The sequence below is a fragment of the Triturus cristatus genome, chromosome 3_1 (genome assembly GCF_964204655.1).
Source record: "Triturus cristatus chromosome 3_1, aTriCri1.1, whole genome shotgun sequence".
In the NCBI taxonomy this organism is placed as follows: Eukaryota; Metazoa; Chordata; class Amphibia; order Caudata; family Salamandridae; genus Triturus; species Triturus cristatus.
This window is the reverse complement of record NC_140583.1, coordinates 1,174,845,332-1,174,863,763: the sequence shown is the minus strand read 5'-3', so window position 1 is coordinate 1,174,863,763 and position 18,432 is coordinate 1,174,845,332. Positions and strand designations below refer to the sequence as shown.

At 44.3% G+C, this 18,432-nt stretch overlaps 1 protein-coding gene across 2 annotated transcripts in view; it reads right to left on the bottom strand.

Annotated features, from left to right (window-relative positions):
* Positions 1–18,432, bottom strand: part of LOC146861727 (myb/SANT-like DNA-binding domain-containing protein 2) — a 739,320-nt gene that overhangs the window by 335,765 nt on the left and 385,123 nt on the right. Inside the window, exon 5 of one of the 2 annotated variants that reach the window (XM_085646104.1) lies at positions 6,927–7,043. The exons of the other annotated variant lie outside the window; for it this stretch is intronic. Within the exon in view, the coding sequence (XP_085502230.1) occupies positions 6,927–7,043 (117 nt within the window). The remainder of the gene's footprint in view (positions 1–6,926; positions 7,044–18,432) is intronic. 2 annotated transcript variants of the gene reach the window in all.

Below are 18,432 nucleotides of genomic sequence, written 5' to 3'. Positions count from 1 at the left end.
ATGGTGCACCGCATTAACATCATTGTTCAAGACTTTCTGAAAAAAGAAGACCGAGTCAGCAACTTACTGACCACCTGCAGAAGAATATGCACACATTTCAGCCATTCCTTTAAAGCCCGGAAGCAGCTGAGGATCATTCAACATGAGCATACAGTGCAAGTCAAAGCACTCATCCAGGAGGCACCAACACGTTGGAACTCAACTTATAACATGCTTGATCGTCTGTTTGATCAGTACAGACCAATCAATGACTGTCATGCAAAGACTATGGGATGCTACTGTGAAAGGCATAACCGTTGAGATGGACCAATGGGGCCTAGTTAAATGCCTGACAGAGATGCTACTTCCTTTCGAGCTCTTCACGCGTGAAGTCAGCAAGGAGGACTGTACTATGGGCCAAGCTATTCCATTGTTGCACATCCTAGAGCAACGGCTAAAGGAGGTGTCTGAAACATACGCAGGTGTGGAGGAAAAAAAAGAAGCATACGAGTTGGTGGAGAGCTTAGCCCTTCGCTTAGCTGAAAATACAAGGGTGCAAACTAAGATTGTGTCAGACAAACATTACATTTCTGCCACAATTCTGGATCCATTGTAACAGTAAAAAGGACCTCGCCAAAAACGTGGGGTGGGTAACCATAATCAAAATTAATCAGCACTTTATACCACCGAATTACACAATACGTGAATCACAACAGGAAGATGAGGACAGCGACCCAGGTGACGGAAGTAGTGTGTTAGATTACCTACTTCTGGTTGAACCACCAGAGTTTGAGGACGAGCTCTACTTCCCTGACAACTAGGCTTTCAACTTGTTTCTTTCTTTCTTCCTTATTTACTTTTGTGTGTCTCTTTCTGGATCGAATCACAACAAATCCATCACCACAGTCTTCTCTTTTTATTGCCATATAGGAGTTGCAGCTGTGTGCATTTATTAAAGAAGTCCACTCCTCCGAGTCCTGCTCCATCCTTCTGACTCGCCCTAAATCCAGACATTGAATGGAGAATAGTACAAAACATTTTGCCTCGTCGAGTCCCTCCAAAAGAAGTGGAACATGATGACTATAGCTATCATCCTTTCGGAGCCGAGATGGACCGCCCCTTAACTTAAGATGAGAAGGAACAGGTAATGATGACATGCATTGGACGCTGACTCTGAGTGATTGGTATTTGTGTTGTTGTTGTGTATGAAGTCAAAGTGTACTAGTATTTAATCTACACACTAAAAGTGACTCATGTTAATGTTTCCCTTAACCCCTTCGGCGCTCATGACAGAACGGTTCCGTCATGAGCGTCGGTTGGGCTGTGCTCATGACGGAACCGTTCCGTCATGAGCCCGCCCGCGCAACGAACCTTCAGCGTGGCGCGGGAATCCGCGCCGCGCTGAAGGGGTTAATGTTATTAATGTTTACTAACAAAATTGTACTTCTACTGCAGGCCGATCAATTGCATTTTTGAATATGGAATCTGGACTCACTCGGTACACTACAGACTGAGTTGGACAACATCATGATGATGACCACATAGTATCTGCGCAGTCAGTCAAGTGGATCGGAGATGATTGATGGAATAAGTCATGGCGTTTCACGAAGTGGCATAAAAGGTAAAGTAGTCAACAACAACCACAGCAGACCTACATGTCTGTGTAGTGGTGGAGTCGAGTCACGAGTGTAGTAGTTGTATGACTGACAGCTGTGCATTAATTTAGTTACTTACTTTGGAAAATGCTATGTGGCTGTATATGTGTGCTCTGTCTGGCTCAGTCAAAATCTAAGCTAAGTGGAGGTTGGATGGGCGCCATGGGCCTGCTCTGTGCTGTTGCAGGTTAATGCTGGAAACGGAGTAGACATGATTAAGCCATGCCGCTTCTGAAAGTGTTTGCACTCCTCCGTAATTTATGCTTTTTTTTCTTTTAGATTTTTCAATATCCCATTTGTTTTTCCATCTACACTTACAGGCCGGTCTTTACCCTGTGCTAAACAGAGAAAAACAACTCACACTCACCTACCAATCTGCATCCGCCAGGCAGGCAGTGGCACCCAAGATTGATGGACGCAGCGTCCATTGAAGGAAGGACCAAGAAGAATGCCGAGATGCAACTCCCCAATTTGACCAGGATAACATACAGTAACTTAAGTATCATTCATCATATTTTAAATAATTTGATGTATTTTTTCTCTCCAATCATTACGACTGTTGTTGCTATTATGTTTGCTCTTTGCTTATAATTGATCCCAACAGCTATTTTTTAATTTTCTTTGCTACCTTTAAAAGGAAGCCCGGTACAACAGAACATAAAATTTATGTAATTTGGGTCTCTGAGGGCAGACAGGCAAAGCAAATTGCATAATAATAATTAGTAATATACTACTGTCCTGTACTGTCTACTAGTCTAGTTAGTAAGTACTACTTCTCATTAACCCTCAAGTCATCATCATGCATGCATTTCCTTTTTCTCCCTTAACAGATATATAATGGTCGTCTGCCAAGTTGTGTGTGTTCAGTTGTTGTTGTCCATGTGTAGTATTTGTCTTTGTCAAACCTTTCCCTCAAATACCCCTTCCCAACCATTCCTTAAACCCTTACCCTCTTCCCCCGGGCTGTGCGATTTATATTGAGGTGTGACTAAATTACATTTACATCGATAATTGATCACACACTTGCTGGGGCGGATGTGGTGAAAGCAACACTAATTCAATTTCAAGGCAGGGCGAGGCTCTTCTTCTGTTTGCCCACCCATGCTCAGTATAAGTACGTTTTTTTCCCAAGGGAACACAATCCATCATAAATAATTGCCGGCATCAATTGGATTCATCATCCTCCTCCTTACAGAACTAAAGGTTATGCTTGTCGAGTAACTGGAGTAAACTACAGTTTGTAACTTGTTGTACTAGGCTATCCCCGCCACTATTATGTTTTATTTTACTTTAGCATTGCTAATCATCATTATTATGGTTTCTTGTTTGGCAGTCTTCTTGTGTGTCTACTGTACTTCGTTATACTACTCCTGCCAGAGTCTCTCTCAGGCGACTGACTGTCTCATTTTCTTTTTTTTCAAATGCAACTACTGCTACCACCGCAACCATGTATTTATGTATGTATGTAGGGAATTTATAGAGCGCAGGAAACACCACCGAAAGGGTATCTCTGCGCCAACATAGAAAATAAGTCAGACAGGGACAGACTCTCATAACTCAAGCCTTGAATAATTCCGTCTTCAGGAGTTTTCTGAAGCGAGCGTGACTAGGACATTTACGTAAATCCTCTGGCAGAGAATTCCAGTATTTTGCAGCAAAATAGGCAACAGTTTTGCCTCCAGATCATATTTTCTTAAAACGAGGAACCACCAGCAACCCTCTGCCTTCCAATATGAGACACCGGTTCGGGCAGTACACTTTGAACTTATCCGCCATATACCTCGGGCTTGTACCATACAGAGCTCTGTGAGCGAAACAGAGCTTAAACTTTATTCTTTGGCAGATTGGAAGCCAATGGAGACATTTCAGTAATGACCAAGGGGAGGTGCCAGGCGGTTTATTAAGAGCTAGGCGTGCGGCCACATTCTGGACGGTCTGCAATCTGCTAAGAAGAGACTCGTTCGCGGATGCCAATAAAGCATTACAATAGTCCAGGCGACCAATGATCAAAGCCTGAATTAGGGGTCTATGTACAGTAAGGGGCAGCCATATGAACACACTGCGCAAAAGACTCAAGGTATGATAGCAGGTCCCGGCGGTGGTCATGACTTGATCCTTCATTGATAACCGTACATCCAGCCGGACCCCTAGATTTTTAGCCACCGAGGTTGGAGAGAGGGTGGGACCTAACGCTGTCGGCCACCACTCAAGGGACCAGGAATTTTGTGCCGCACTAAACAGCAGGACTTCTGTTTTAGCCGCATTTAACTGCAAAAAGAGTTCCGTCATCCATTCTGCTGGGGCGGACATGCCCTTCGCAAAACGCTGATCGACTAACTCCGTGTCCTAATCAAAGGATATGAGTAATTGTGTATTGTCAGCGTAGGAGAACGGCGTAAAGCCGTACTCTCAGATGACTTTAGCAAGGGAGGGGGCACATAGATATTAAACAAGCTAGGGCTCAGACATGGGCCCTGGGGCACCCCCTTACTAAGCTTCACAGTTTGAGATCGAAAAGGGCCCAGATTGATGGTTTGCGTACGCTGATCTAAAAAGCGGACAAGCCAATAGAGCGCCAGCCCCTGCAGACCGGCCTCTCAGTCGAAATATCAGTTTCTGATGAGAGACCGTGTTGCAAGCTGCTGTTAGATCCAACAAGACCAACATCACTCCTTTGTTATCATCCAAGGCCATTTTAATATAATCAGTCATCCCTATGAGAGTTGTCTCACTGGAGTAGTTGGATCCAAACCCAGACCTTAAAGGATCAAGGATGCCATTGGCCTCAAAATAGTCCATTCATTGAGTATTAACATGGCACATCGCCATTTTGCCCATAAGCTGAAGGAGTGAAATGGGACGGTAAATTGGAGAGCACTTCGGCAGGCACCTGATCTTTCTTCTTGATAAGCATCTTGGGAAACCAAACCATCATCACCATGCAGGCATTGCAGTGTCCAAGTTTAAACATCAATCACAGGTAAGAGAAGAAGTTTGGGGGAGGCATAATTAATAATGGAAATTAATTCCCACACCCTTGAGTCCAGTTGCAGACTGCATAGACTAGGAGAGACTGACAGTACTAGTAGGACACGTCACTCAGTGAGGGTACCGCATCTATATGTTCATGTGTTACAAACCCGGCAGATTATTTAGATCAAAAACTGGCTGCGGCCCTGCAGAAGCAAAGGAAGGAAACCGTTTGACGTGAAAGAGTAACCCCCCACACAACATTTACATCGTATGTAAAGTTTTAGTATAAATATAATTTAATCCCCTAACAAAATAAACTAATGTGAAAAGTCCCACAACACCTGACCTACCCCTCTCCCTAACCGCAACCAATGTCCAAAAAGATAAAGCAAGAGTCCAACCAATGTCCGTTAAATTCAAAAATAAAATTGTCCATAAATATATAAACCTCAACTTTTCCCCAACGCCCGCCCAACCACTAAAAAAAGTATTAAAAAAGGGGCAATACAACGGGATCTCTATCGGCGGGCTCGCAGTCGCCGGTTAGTCCCCAGGACCTCCTTTACCTGCTCCTCTATGCACGCCATTCAGAGGAGCATGCAGCACTTGAAAGCTCGACAATGGTATCCACGGGGGGGGGGGGGGTGTTTGGGGGGTCAGTGTTGGATGAAGTGCAGCAGACCGCGACGCCGTACCACTCGAGGGGCCTGGCTGGGGCCCGGAGCATTGGAGGAGGCTGCTGTTGCCTCCTCCTCCTCCGCGAGAGTCACCAGCCGCCGATATGCCATGCAGATGGCCTCCAGCTGCTGACGCCCGGCTGCCGGAAGCTGAACCAGACAGGAAGGGGTTGCCTTCCTGTCTGTCTGGTTTTGCTTTTTTGGGTTGGGAAGGAGTACTTCTATCAAAAAAGAAAACAGACTATTGTAACCAATACTGTTAGCAAAACAATAATACAAAATTAATTCTACTCATAGTGGCACAGTAGCACTAGCAAGCACAGTACATAACATTTTTGGTATCTATCCTCCCACTTCCTCGGCCTCTAACATTTGTGGGAGTTTCAGGCATTATACTAGCACTCTGGACTCGAGTACACCCGTCTTCTTCTTCTCTCTTCTTTAGCTAAATTAAGTAACCTTGTTGTAGCCGGCATGCCAGCTCAGTCAGCTTGCGCCCAAGACAAACATCCTTGTGACGCAAACTCTCATTTTTATTTACTACTGTCTGCAGGTGCGGAAGCTGACTACACAATCATCTTATTTTTCTATTATGGGTAGCACCTGCCATACTCTGTTACATCAAGGGAAACTGCTCAATTTCACTTTCACCCTGCCCACTACAACAAGGCAGATGATATCTGATCCATATGATCATTGCTTATATATGGGACGACATGAGGTACTTTGTTTTGAGTGATTGTGTAACCATGCAGCCGATAGGCCACCCATGGCAGGCTGATACAGTCGAGAATAAATTAACATAGGTAGGGAGTGGGCCTCGGAGGCAGGCGCTTGATAACATACATACACAATATATATGCTGTGCTTGCAAACTACTGTGAGTCAAGGGAGTATTCTGAAAATACAACTTCTATTCTCCTGGGCTTTGCTACTCTGGCGCGGTTTATTTTTCTTCCACATTCTCTTCAAAGACTCTTCATTCCGTGACAGTCTCCAACTATGCTATGATGAATACCATCCAGGCATCCATCCATCCAAAGTAAACATGTCTATCATCTTTCTTAATCTCTCAACAAACCTTAGTTTGTTTCACCAACAACAAACATTTCTATTTTTTTAAACCACCACCCATGCGTCATTCCTTCCTTGCTTGCCTTTGAGTTTGACCCATGAAACACCACAGAGGATTCTTACTATCACCCATACAGTTTCATCCACTCAAGCAGGCATCTTTTCATTCACCTTCCACCCATCCTTCAACCACCCATGCATCGGATTCCTATCAGCCACCTATGCATGTATCCCACGTATCCTTCTCTGCCAGTCATATATATTACATCTCGCCCGTCCTTCCACCTTCAATCCTTCTTTCCCTTTTCGTTCAACCCATCCATCAAGGTCATCTGATCTGACTCTTAGTCTTCTCCATAAAACTTTCCCAGCTAATTTGAAGTCAGATAGAAGAGGCCATTAGTTACTCAACTACTCCCACCGCTAATGCTATTGCTCTAATGCTAAGTAAAGGGTGTCTTCTTCAACCATTTGTCACAACAACTTAGTCTCTCTCAACATACAGTGTACACCTTTGCAGTGAGTATGTAACTATTGTCAGTAAGTAAGGAATATAAGTATAACTTACTATCGCCTGCCACTGCTGCTGGCTCACCCACCCCTTTGACAGCGGCCGCATCCACTGCTCCCTCCAGGCTGGCGTCGCCTGCCCCGCCGCTGTCCCCGGCACTGGTGGTCGGTACACCTAGAAAAAACATTACACATTTTTTAGATGCCATATACACCTCCCCCTATCTCTATTTATTCTTTTTCACTAGCAAGATTGAAAAAAAAAAGTTAAAATACATATATATACCACATACATCACTAGTACAAATCTGGTACTAGAGTAGAGTAGACACTAGTATTATTATGTCCTATCCTATCAAAAAGAGTAAAATATCTGGTTGGGCATTTTGTTGGCAGGAATTGTCGAAAAGCCTCTCAAGATTAAGAAGACTAGAAGAGGACAACCCAAAGGACTGGACTCAGTGGCTAGAGCTATTGGGGAATCTGAGTTTTAAACCCTTTTAAATAAAAATAAAGAGTGTCCAACTGGCCAAGCTTAGCTACAGACAGACTAATATAGTAATAGTACAGAGAGTCAGAGCAGAGGCATGGATAAAAAGAAATGAGAAACAGATAGTCTAGATCAGAGAAAAGATTTGGTAAAAAATAGAATTAGGAAACGGAAATAATTGTTCGGAAAAAATAAGGTGCAGTACAAGTTAGGGAAAAATAAAAATTAATAATAACAACTGGAGGAATTACTGGGGCCAGCAGCAGAGCCATCGGTAGAGGAGCGGTCCTGGTCCTGGGAGGCATCTTGTTGTCCAGCTACCGCCGACTCTGACCCCGTCTTCTTGCACCTGGGTGCTGATCATGTAAGATATAATAAAGAAAGAGACAAACATTGATGAGTGGTGTGAAACAAATAAAATATTTTAAAAAACGCTCAAAAAACAGGTTTGAAAACACTAATCGCAATAAAATTGACCTATGTAATCTGATCGACTAGTAGTATTGAGTGATTCGTGGACCGTCTAGTTATTATTTATGAACACTAATCCAGTGTTCCATTCTGATTCCATAATCCTAAGCCTAAGTACCACCTGATCTAGCCCACCTATTCCGGACAGGCCCATTGTTCACTAAGTCTGCATTTCCATTTATTTTAGTCCTCAAAATGCATACATGGAGGACACGTGCATAAATGTTTGCATACACCAAATTGTTGGTTGGTTGCTGCTGATATTCTGCTAAGCCTATTACTCACTCACTAAAACTACAAAAGGTTCTACTAAGGACTGGAGTAAGCAGCACTCAGCAGTACGTGACGTGACGGAGGATGCGTCACGCAGACCGCAAAAAAATTACCAACTAATACTAAGTAACTAAACTACCTATCAATCCACCACTATCTTAGTGACAGGAAGACAAAGGAAGGACTAGAGTCTCTCTAGCATTACCTAACTTAAGTTCTTTAAAGTAAACTCTCTTACATAATCAGCCCAAGCGAGTGCAAAGTTGCAAACAAGTAGGATTAGTAGTGCCGAGCACCTGTGTCTAGAAGACAAAACAATCACAGAAGATTTTTAAACGTAATTTACCTGCAATGTAGGCAGCAGCATTCTTGCTATTCGGAAAACAATTATATTTGCAATAACAGTAACAGTCTACAGAACACACAATACTACTAGTATTATATTATTAGCTACTCACCAAGCCCCACAACCTCAACACCTAGCAGGTCCAGCAGGTCCTGCTCCCAGTTCAAGATGTCTGACCACCGGTGGGTCAGCTGGTAATGGGTGCGCCGGACCCTAGAGCAGCGAAACACTTCCCAGCGCACCCTCGCCCAACGGCGGTGACGCTCCTGGGTAGCGTACCCGGAGCCAGGCCTGCCGCCTTCTCCCAAGGTCAAGGGGAGGTGGCGCTGCACACAAGAAACAAGGGCGGCCACCTCCGCCTTGCTAAAAAGGGACCGGGCATGCACCCCTTCCGGGCGCAGTCTGCCGCAAGGAAGGCGGCTCTTCTTGGGCGCAGGCGCCTTTTCCTTGGAGCCGGTAGCCTTAGCCATGGTTCTGGGGTGGGCGGGGAGCGGAAAGGAAAATGTAAGATTAAAAAAAGTCAGGAGAAGAAATGAGAGTAAAAAAGGAAGTAATATAAAACAGTTGAGAAAAGTAAGAAAATGCAGTAAAAGTAGAAATAAAGCTCAAAATACACACTTGGGGACAGAGAGGGAAAGATAATAAATAAGAAAGATCAGAAAAACAGTGTAAGAAACAGATTGAAAAGATTAGAAAGGGATTGAAAAACAGGCCCCAGAACCATGCAAAGAATAGGTAAACAAGATGGCCGCGCCCATTGTCGACTGTGTGGTTAAGTTTGCATGATATTTCCCCCGAACATGTAATCCGCGTTGACGAATGTCAAAAACATCTCGCGAGCACACGTGAGCATGCAGAAACAAACAACTCGCCATACTCGCGTAACTCTGCGTAGCGTTGCTCAGTTTTTGTGCAAATTCGCGTAGCCTCGCGTAGCACGGTTATGCGAACTTCGCCCAGGGTTAATGCAAACAGAAGCATGTATTTCTAAAAGGCAGAAATGTGAACCAATTAAAGAAAGAGGAGGGGCTTTAAACCACAGTAAACATTACAACAGGCCTCGCAGAGCAGCGTATGCATGATGCCTCGAAGCTCGAACAAAAAAAATATATATGAAGGAAATAATGAAGACGGAAAGGGAGAAAGCAAAGTAATTTGACAAAGAAAAGGGCTGATGAATTTGCTAAAGAGATGAGGGATCATATAAAGGAGAGTAAGACATTTGTGGTGTATAAACCAGAACAGATGGCCACAGCATCTTCTATTTCGGAAGACCCTATAATTGAACACATTTTCACTAAAAGACAGCACCCGCCACTCTATCATGGGGCCACTGAAAAATTAAGGCAAACACAGGTCATATCAGAAACCTTTAGTTCAGATATGCCTGCATTAGAAGAACTGAGACCGACGGAGAATGGCCCTCCTTTTCCTCCCCCTCCCCTCAAAGTGCTGCATACAGGTGGACCTGCTACGAGTACTCAATTTTTAAGACATACCAAAACACCAGAAACGTGAGATCAAATTAAGATTTTCGTTCAGAACTGTATGAAACATGGCACTAAGCAATAAATAAGGAGGATAGGAATTTTAACATCTGTGAAAAACTCTATAATACAGGAAATGGGAAAGGTCATACATCCCTTACGTATTCTTTATAATTCAGTAAGGATTAAACTAGGTCAGCTGCAGGACCTGCTGCTGCCCAATAACTTCAAAATTATGACCGTGAATATGAGACATTTAGCCTGATGGACGCTGAAGGTAATACTGCATTTGCCTAGATCTTGAATAGATACACATTCCAATCCTTATGTGCCTCTATGATGGCCCCTAGGCATGAAGATCCAGGCTGTGACGCCAATAATCCCAGGTATCATGTAAATGTCCCCTGGACTAAAACAGAACTCACTGCCATTTCCAAAGACTACAAGGGAAAGCCCTGATGAATAGCATACCATAACACAAAAGAGATATTGTGCATAGGCCAGTTAACATTGAATGACAAAGACCAAATGTTTCCTGTATTCTCCTACCTGATATATTGGAGAAGTACAGGAAAGAAAACTTTGAAGATGTCGACTGGACCAAAATGAATACAACAGGAGATGCCCAGGAAGCTGATGGTTAAGTGACCGATGAAATAGCGGCACTGCCAGGAAAATGAATGGTTAGATTGCTAGAATTAATGCCCCGTAATAGACTAAATTAGTCAAAACTGAACACCTGTAAGCAAGAAAAGGATGAAAATGTAGCATCCTTCTCCCAAATACAAAAGGTGTTCTCTGCCCATAGTGGGATGCATGCTGCTGACGAGGGGGCCCAACAAGCCCCCTCAAATTGTTTTGTAAATGGCCTCCACAAATGTATATGATTATCCATTCATACCTAGAAGCCAACATGGGGAGAAAAGCCACTAAGAGAAGTGCTGGCCATTGTCCAATAATATGCTGAGAGACAGGACAAACAGAATAACGTTAAGATACAATAGGAGTTAAAGAGTAAAGTGTTGCTTCAACAACTACAGCAAGGGAAAGGCAGGTCCACATTCCAGGAGCAACTGGGGGAACAAGGGTATACTATGCACAAACGTACAGACCTGAGAATGCCCTATGGATAATGGGCACCAAAATTGCAAAGATCCTAATCATTTGATTAGAGAGTGCTCGTTACTACAAGAAAACTAACAGAGGGCGCTCCTTGTCACAAGGACGTGCCCAAGGGGGATACAGATTTTTTTTTTTTTTTTAACAGAGGGTCACATCAACATAATGATATGCCCTCTGATGGCCCCTATGCCGAATATTCAGCTAATAACACCAATTACACCACTTATCGGTGACACCAACGAAACAACTTTAACAGACAAGCTAACAGGTCCCAGATGGTAACTGTCCCTTTGCCCGATTATGATTTTGCCCGATAGGGTGGCTTTTGAGAGTGGAATGGGTGGAAATTCAAGTGGATTCAAGAGGGCCACATGTTGAAGCACTGGTACAAGGAGAGGAGGAGAAATTCCTTCTGGACAATGGGGCCACTAATTCCTCCAGTTCTCAAAAAGTTATCCCACATGCATCTCTCTCAGGGTAGTATAAACAATCTGTGAGATTTTTAAATGTACCTGTGTACAGTTGTGTCTCTACCCCACTCACATATAACACTGGCCCAATAACTGATAAACATTGTTTTATATTGACAGACAAATGCACCCTTAACTTGTTGTCACAAACTTACTTCAAAAATTACACACAACAATAAAATGCACGCAGATGACATGTATCTTAAATGTACCAAAAACTCTACTTTTCCCACTAATGTCTACTTCGTCTGATCACAAACTATAGTGCCTGAATGGGTGTTTGACAAAGTAGACAACAATGTTTGGGCCTCTGGTAAGAACACTGTGGGATGTAGGACAATAGCACCTGTACAAATAACCGTGAAACCAAATGTTACTCTCCATGTGTCACAATACAAACTATTACCAGAAGGAGAACAGGGAACGGAAATAGCGATACAAGACTTACTTAGGAATGGGGTGATAAGAGAGATACAAGGTTCCCTGTGCAATAGCCTAATCTTCCAATCATTAAAAAATGTCGCAAGTTATCTCCCACTAAATTGCTATTTGTTCAACAGGAGGTTGCATATTTATAACACCTCTTGTTGAAAGAGGAAAGGAGACTTGACCCTCAAAGAGTGAAAGCTTTATTGAATATTTAACCCCCTACAACAAGTAGGAGCCATCATGCGTATGGCAAGTTATTGCAGACAATGGTTCCTTAACGTTTCCCTTCTTTCCAAACCCTTGCTCAACCTCATGACTAAGGAGTACCCCACAACCTTTACCATGGTTAACCGAACACAAGAAAAGTTTTATGCAAATCAAACAGAAACTTTGTAATGCTCTTTCTCTTGGAATGCCAGACTATACTAAAGAATGTAATCTTTATGCACATGAACAAGATGGGTGCGCACTTCCAGTTCTTACATGACAACAGGGAAATTTGAAAAGTTCTTGCACTTCTTTTTCCGCCACTTTAGAAATTGTTTACTCGAGCCTCACCAGCATGCCTGCATGCAACTGTTTCCACAAAACAAGCAAAAAAACTGATTCTAGGACACAAAGTACAACTGTATGTACTTGACTCTTTAGATATATTGTTAAACAAAATACAAACTCAACATTTGACAAATGCCAGACTAACACATTAGGAGTTGTTTGTTCAGCCCTCATGTTACCACACATCCATATAACACACTTGATCCAGGACGCTCTTACTCCTTCCCCAGAATGATATTGAAATGCCCCATTATTGTGTGCTGATCACAGAACAACAGACCAAAGGGACAATAGACACACCAATGAAAGAAATAGATAGTGACTTAAGGGTGATGGCTCATCCTTCAAGTTCAAGGATGGGAAAACTACTGCAGCCTCTGCTGGTACCACCTTACACAATGTCAGTGAAACCTGTGGAATATTAGAATTATCTGCAAAAGCAGCCTAGTTATTAGTATTAACAGCCTGTGAGCTGAGCGCTGGATTAACAATGAATATATATATAGTGATAGACAATATGCCGTTTGGAGTTGCACATAATTTTGGCAGGCTTTGGGCCAAAAGAGGTTTCCTCGTGTCTCAAAGAATAAAAGCATGGTCCACTGATTATTAAATTACCGAATGCTTTATCATTGCCAAAAATGAGTTGCTATTGTCAAATGTAATGCACACAAAAAGATAGTAGAAGACATACGTAAAGGGAATGCTTTTGCTGACGAGATAGCCAAAGAGAAGGCACAGAATGTTATGTCATTAACATGTTTCCCATTGAATGTTTATTAAAGAAAAATAAAGTGCATATGTCTTCAGTGATAGGGACACAGCAGATTTGCAAAAACAAGCAACCAATGAAGATAAAAAAATGGCAACGATATGGTACTTGGAAAGAGCCACATGGTTATCTATTCATGCTGCCTGACACTTTTATATCCTAGGATATTGATGATGCATAAGCCTTTCCGTTTGGGAAAAAATTACATTGTAATCAGCATAAAACTGTTTTTGGGAAACACTACTTTACAGAAATTTGGATCAAAGGCTACCCTATTGAGTGATGCCTCAGCATAAAGCTTGCTGAAAGAATTATTTCCATGTTTTGGTTTGCCCTGGATGATTTCAAGTGACAAAGGGGTGCACTTTGTCAATAAGGTAATGGAACTGGTCTGTAAACCAATGGGAGTCCAACGATGTGTACATCACCCTGAAGCAGCCAGTGCCATTGAAAAGAGAAATGGCATCCTGAAAGCCAAGATAGCTAAAATATGTGCAGAATCCATATTGGACTAAGGTGAATGTCCTACCACTTGCCCTTATAAGTATGTAAACACATCTCAGTCCACATCAAATATTGACTGAACGCACCCTCACCTCCCAAAAACATTGCTAACAACCCAAATAACTGATACACTGTTACTATATTATGTTGAATCAAAAGTACGTGTTTCTGCCATAAATAAACTGGTGAAAGACGCCTTGCCATTTCCTCTGCAGGGACCTGGACACAATCTTCAACCTGGCGAATGGTTGATGGCCAAGAACTTTCAGAGAGCTAATTGCCTACAACCATACTGGAAGGGCCCGTACAAATTTTGCAGGTAACTCAAATATGCATGAAATATACAGGATATAAGAACTGGATTCATGCCTCAAAAGTGAAGAGCTCCTTTGCCTCAGACCTGGCCACCTACTGCAGCACAGCACACAGGATTGCTCCAAAGACTGTTCCACCTCAGCCCATTAAGGCTGGCTCTTGATACAACCTGCGCCCACACCCTATGGTAAGTCTTTTTGACCCAACAAACGATAAGGTACTATCGAGTCAGGAGCCGGGAAGTACTGGTAAGCCCTCAGTGCCTAGTTATGGTCTAGAATAAGGAACAAAGTGGCGCAACGGTTAAGGAGGAACAATTAGAATGGAAAGGAACCATGCTGACAAAGAAATTGAGCATACCACTGGCCCTGATCATCACTCCAACTGCCATTGTCATCTACTTGTATGATCTATACTTCACGAAATTACAGGGTTCAAATAATACCATGCTCACTGAAAAGCTGGGATCTCACTGATTCTGCGGCTGATTGCTCGAGCCTGAGCGAGGCAGAGCCGCGCTGCACCCACTTCGCCACAGTACTTCGGCACCTCGGGAGCCGCTGCAGTGTGCAGAGAAGCGGGAAAAGGCTGAGGAGGTCTCCCGACGAGGAGGAGGTGGCACCGAGGACCAGCAGGTAACCGTCGGGGAGACCAGGCAGAAGATGCCGACATTAGGCCGGTGAGGCTGGTCTCGGAGGAGGCCCGCCCCCCCATATTCCTGCTGTTGGTTGCCGTGGGTTCTTCCTGCGCAATTGGGCCCTCAGGCCTCATCCACCTGTGGTAAGGGGAGACCACAGGGAGACAAGGGGGAACTCCATTTCCACGGTCACCACCAATATTACCATCACCCTCCCCCACCTCCCCCTCGCCACCCCCACTGCCACACCTCTCCGGCTACTCCTGTTCCACCCTCTGCTAGCTCTTCCGGACACTGCTAGGCAGGCAACCAAAGGGGCCGCATCCTACCGCTGGGGGCTGGAATCCGGCCTCTAGTCGCTTGAGGTCGCAAGAGCGGATGAGGCTGGAGAGTGCCTATGCGGCTGCCTGGCCCTGCCCAAGGGTCCCCGCCACAGTCCGAGTCAGCCGAAGGGTGAATAAGTACTGACAAGTCCAAGACGTGTAACAGGCGGATGCAGTGAGAGCAACCAAAGAGCAACCAGATCCACGGGACTTGTTGGATCTGAAAAAGCCCCAGCTGAACCACACCAAATGACATCAAATACACCTCGGAAAAATCTGGAAAACAGAGCAACCTGGAGAAGAGCAACCACTAATTAAGAACGCAAATGCCCTGCACACATCTGGAAGCTGGTTTACAAACTACCTTTTAAGCTGGGGGAAAGGACCCTACTACAAAAATACAAACGAGTCAACTTGCTACAGGAATGGAAGATGACAAAGAGGAGACCAGGGACTAAAACATCCTCTAGCAAAACTCACATCGTAAGAACACCATCTATGGAGCCTCAAGCCTGGCTCGAGTCTACCCCCGTCGTACACTCAAACTCAACCGCCATGACAATCTGCAAGTACTTCCCATCAACTTCTGCTTCACTGAGAACATTAGCGAAAGGGGAGCCATGCAGTAAGGCTACATCGCACGAACCATCCTCAGCAGACCAAGTGAAACAAGTAGACGACAGCCAGAGCTAGGAACTAAATTCACACTACTGTGAGAAGCTGGCCAATGGGAGATCCTTCTGCCCATCGGACAGTGGAGCTGATCGCTCTTCGACTCCGGAATCCCTGCAGGGTATGACAGGGCAAGGAAAATCCGAAGTCTTAGAAATATCATCAGCACTGGACTTCCCAAAAGGCGAAATGCAAAACCCGGAAGGGTAAAGCAAGGCAACCCTCCAGGCAGGAGGCAGCGGTGGTCATCAAGATCTGTCCCTATCACATAGCCCTTCAGCAATTAAGCCCCACACTTTTAATCAAAGCTCATCTCTTTTGGCACTGGGAGACAATAGCCCCTTGGGGATCAGAACTCTTACCATTTATTTGGTGAGACAAAGCTCACAACTCAATCAAGGTGCTCCCACCAAAACTCTCTATTATCCTCAATAAACACTGACAACCGCTATTAACCCCTTCCATGCTTATGACGAGCCCAGCTCGTCATGAGGCACAGTGGAGCTGTGCTCATGACTAGCTGGGCTCATCATAACAGCCGCGGCACTCCCACGCGCAATTGATTCCCCGCCTGTGCGGGAGAATCAATCAGTGGGCAGAGTTGTGACGAGCCCAGCTCGTCATGAGCACAGCTCCACTGTGCCTCATGACGAGCTGGACTCGTCATGAGCACCGCGGCGCCGCTCAACCCCCCGCGCCGTGGGAGAATTACCCCCGCGGCGAAGGGGTTAATGCCCTTGCACGGCAAACGCAAAAACTTGAAATTCAAATGGACACCATGCAGACAATCGCTATAACAAACATAGTAGCCAAAATTGATAATTTAGATGGGAATTTGGAAATGTTAAAGATGCAGCATTTTGCAAGGTGTTCATGTCTTCTAATCGTTGAGAAGCTCAGCTCTCTGCCAAAAGGTTTTACATACCTGGTCACAGAATTAAAACAAAGACAAATAATGATCACAGACCTGAACCAACGCAGAAAAGACAGGGTCCCAATTAAAGTAAAAAACAATGCAAGTAACGGCATACTCAGAGCAGACCCCCCCTAACCCCGCTACCGTAGACAACAATGAGGAGCCCAAATCTAGATCCACAGAACCAATGTTTAGAAGCTCCACTAAAAACCAAGCAAACAACCTTATCACATGACCAAACACTCCTGCGTCCGCTTCGCAGCTGGCAAAAGCGATCAGTCAAAACAAAATTTACTATGACTCCACATCAACGGGTAAAGCTGCGTCAAGCAGCAATGGCCCAATGGACAACCTTGAAGAGACTGCTGAACCTTGTAAACTGCTATCCAGAAGAGCCAAAAAAAACACCTGAAGCAGCAAGCAAAAAACACCAAACACCAGAACTGTGAAAAGGAACTACAATTGCGCCTAGAAGTATTAGAAGGTAAACCGGGCCGCGATACTGACCCAAAGACGAACCAACAACCAAAACCACTCAGGCCACAGGAACTCTATCCAATCTTTCAAAAGAGGCCCACTGTCAGTCCAGGTAATGACCAGCCAACCACAGCACTTGTAGCACAACAATTTACAAAATCGCGCCCCGGGGGTGACCATGCTGATGAAGGGCGTAAGAAAGCTTCACAGGAGACCGAACATTCTTTACAAATTGACCGTAGAGGGGGCAATGACAGTACTGCATCTAAACAGGCAGGAGAGAGATGAGCCTCCATCCAATACGCATAGCGCAAGTTCACTTCTCCCCCAAATAAACATTACTGGGCCGTAGGAGATCAATGCAGCTCACACCGACACCAGAGCAAATATAGCAAACAGATACTGCCCGGAAACACACGCCGTTACTACAAGGCCAAGGGTTAATGTCCGAAGGGAATCAGAGAACAACATCATAATCCTTATGCTCAAATATACATCCCGTGGAGGTTCAGATACATTAAATGGGGCTAACATTTGACAAAGCCCCAATACATTCCAGAGCTAACATCTTACAACAGAAGATCCAACTCAAGTTCAATTCAAGGCACTGAGCAATAATACAAGAGAATCGACAATAGCAACATGGAAAACCAGCACAATTGCCCAAGTGATCATAACAGAAAAGGCACAATTCGTGAAATGGGGGATTAATGCACATGAACTTGAAGAAGAAAACTATCCACACATGCTAGCGGGCGGACTTTGCAATAGAAAAACACAGATGCAGAGAAAGTTCTTTTTAAGAGGCAAAACCCAAGTTGCTTATCCTAAGCCATTCTCCAACATGAGAATACACTTCTCACCTACCTCCTCTGCAGAGGGCGTAAAATAATCGAAAGAGCAAAAGCCAAGCCGTACACACATGACCATGATAGAGCAGTAATAAAGCAGTCAGGTCGGCAATCAAACTGCTCCTAGCACAAAGAGACTCAACCGGCCCGCGAGTAGAACAAACAAGACCATAAAATAATTTCATGGAATGTGTACAGGCTGCAAACCACTCTACAGAATAGGGCTGCCTTTGAAATTCTACAGACTGGGGCCCTGCTGTGCCTCCAGAAAACATGGCTACTCGCCCAATGCTTATACCAGGAGTTGAGGAATTTCAATACCCAGCAAAAAAGCATAATGTATTTGGAAGGCCATCAGGGGACCTAGCCATTTACGTAAGCTTTGGTACCACTATAACGTCAGCAAAATCCTGAAACTGAATGGGTCCCCAATAACGATCCTACTGTTACATTT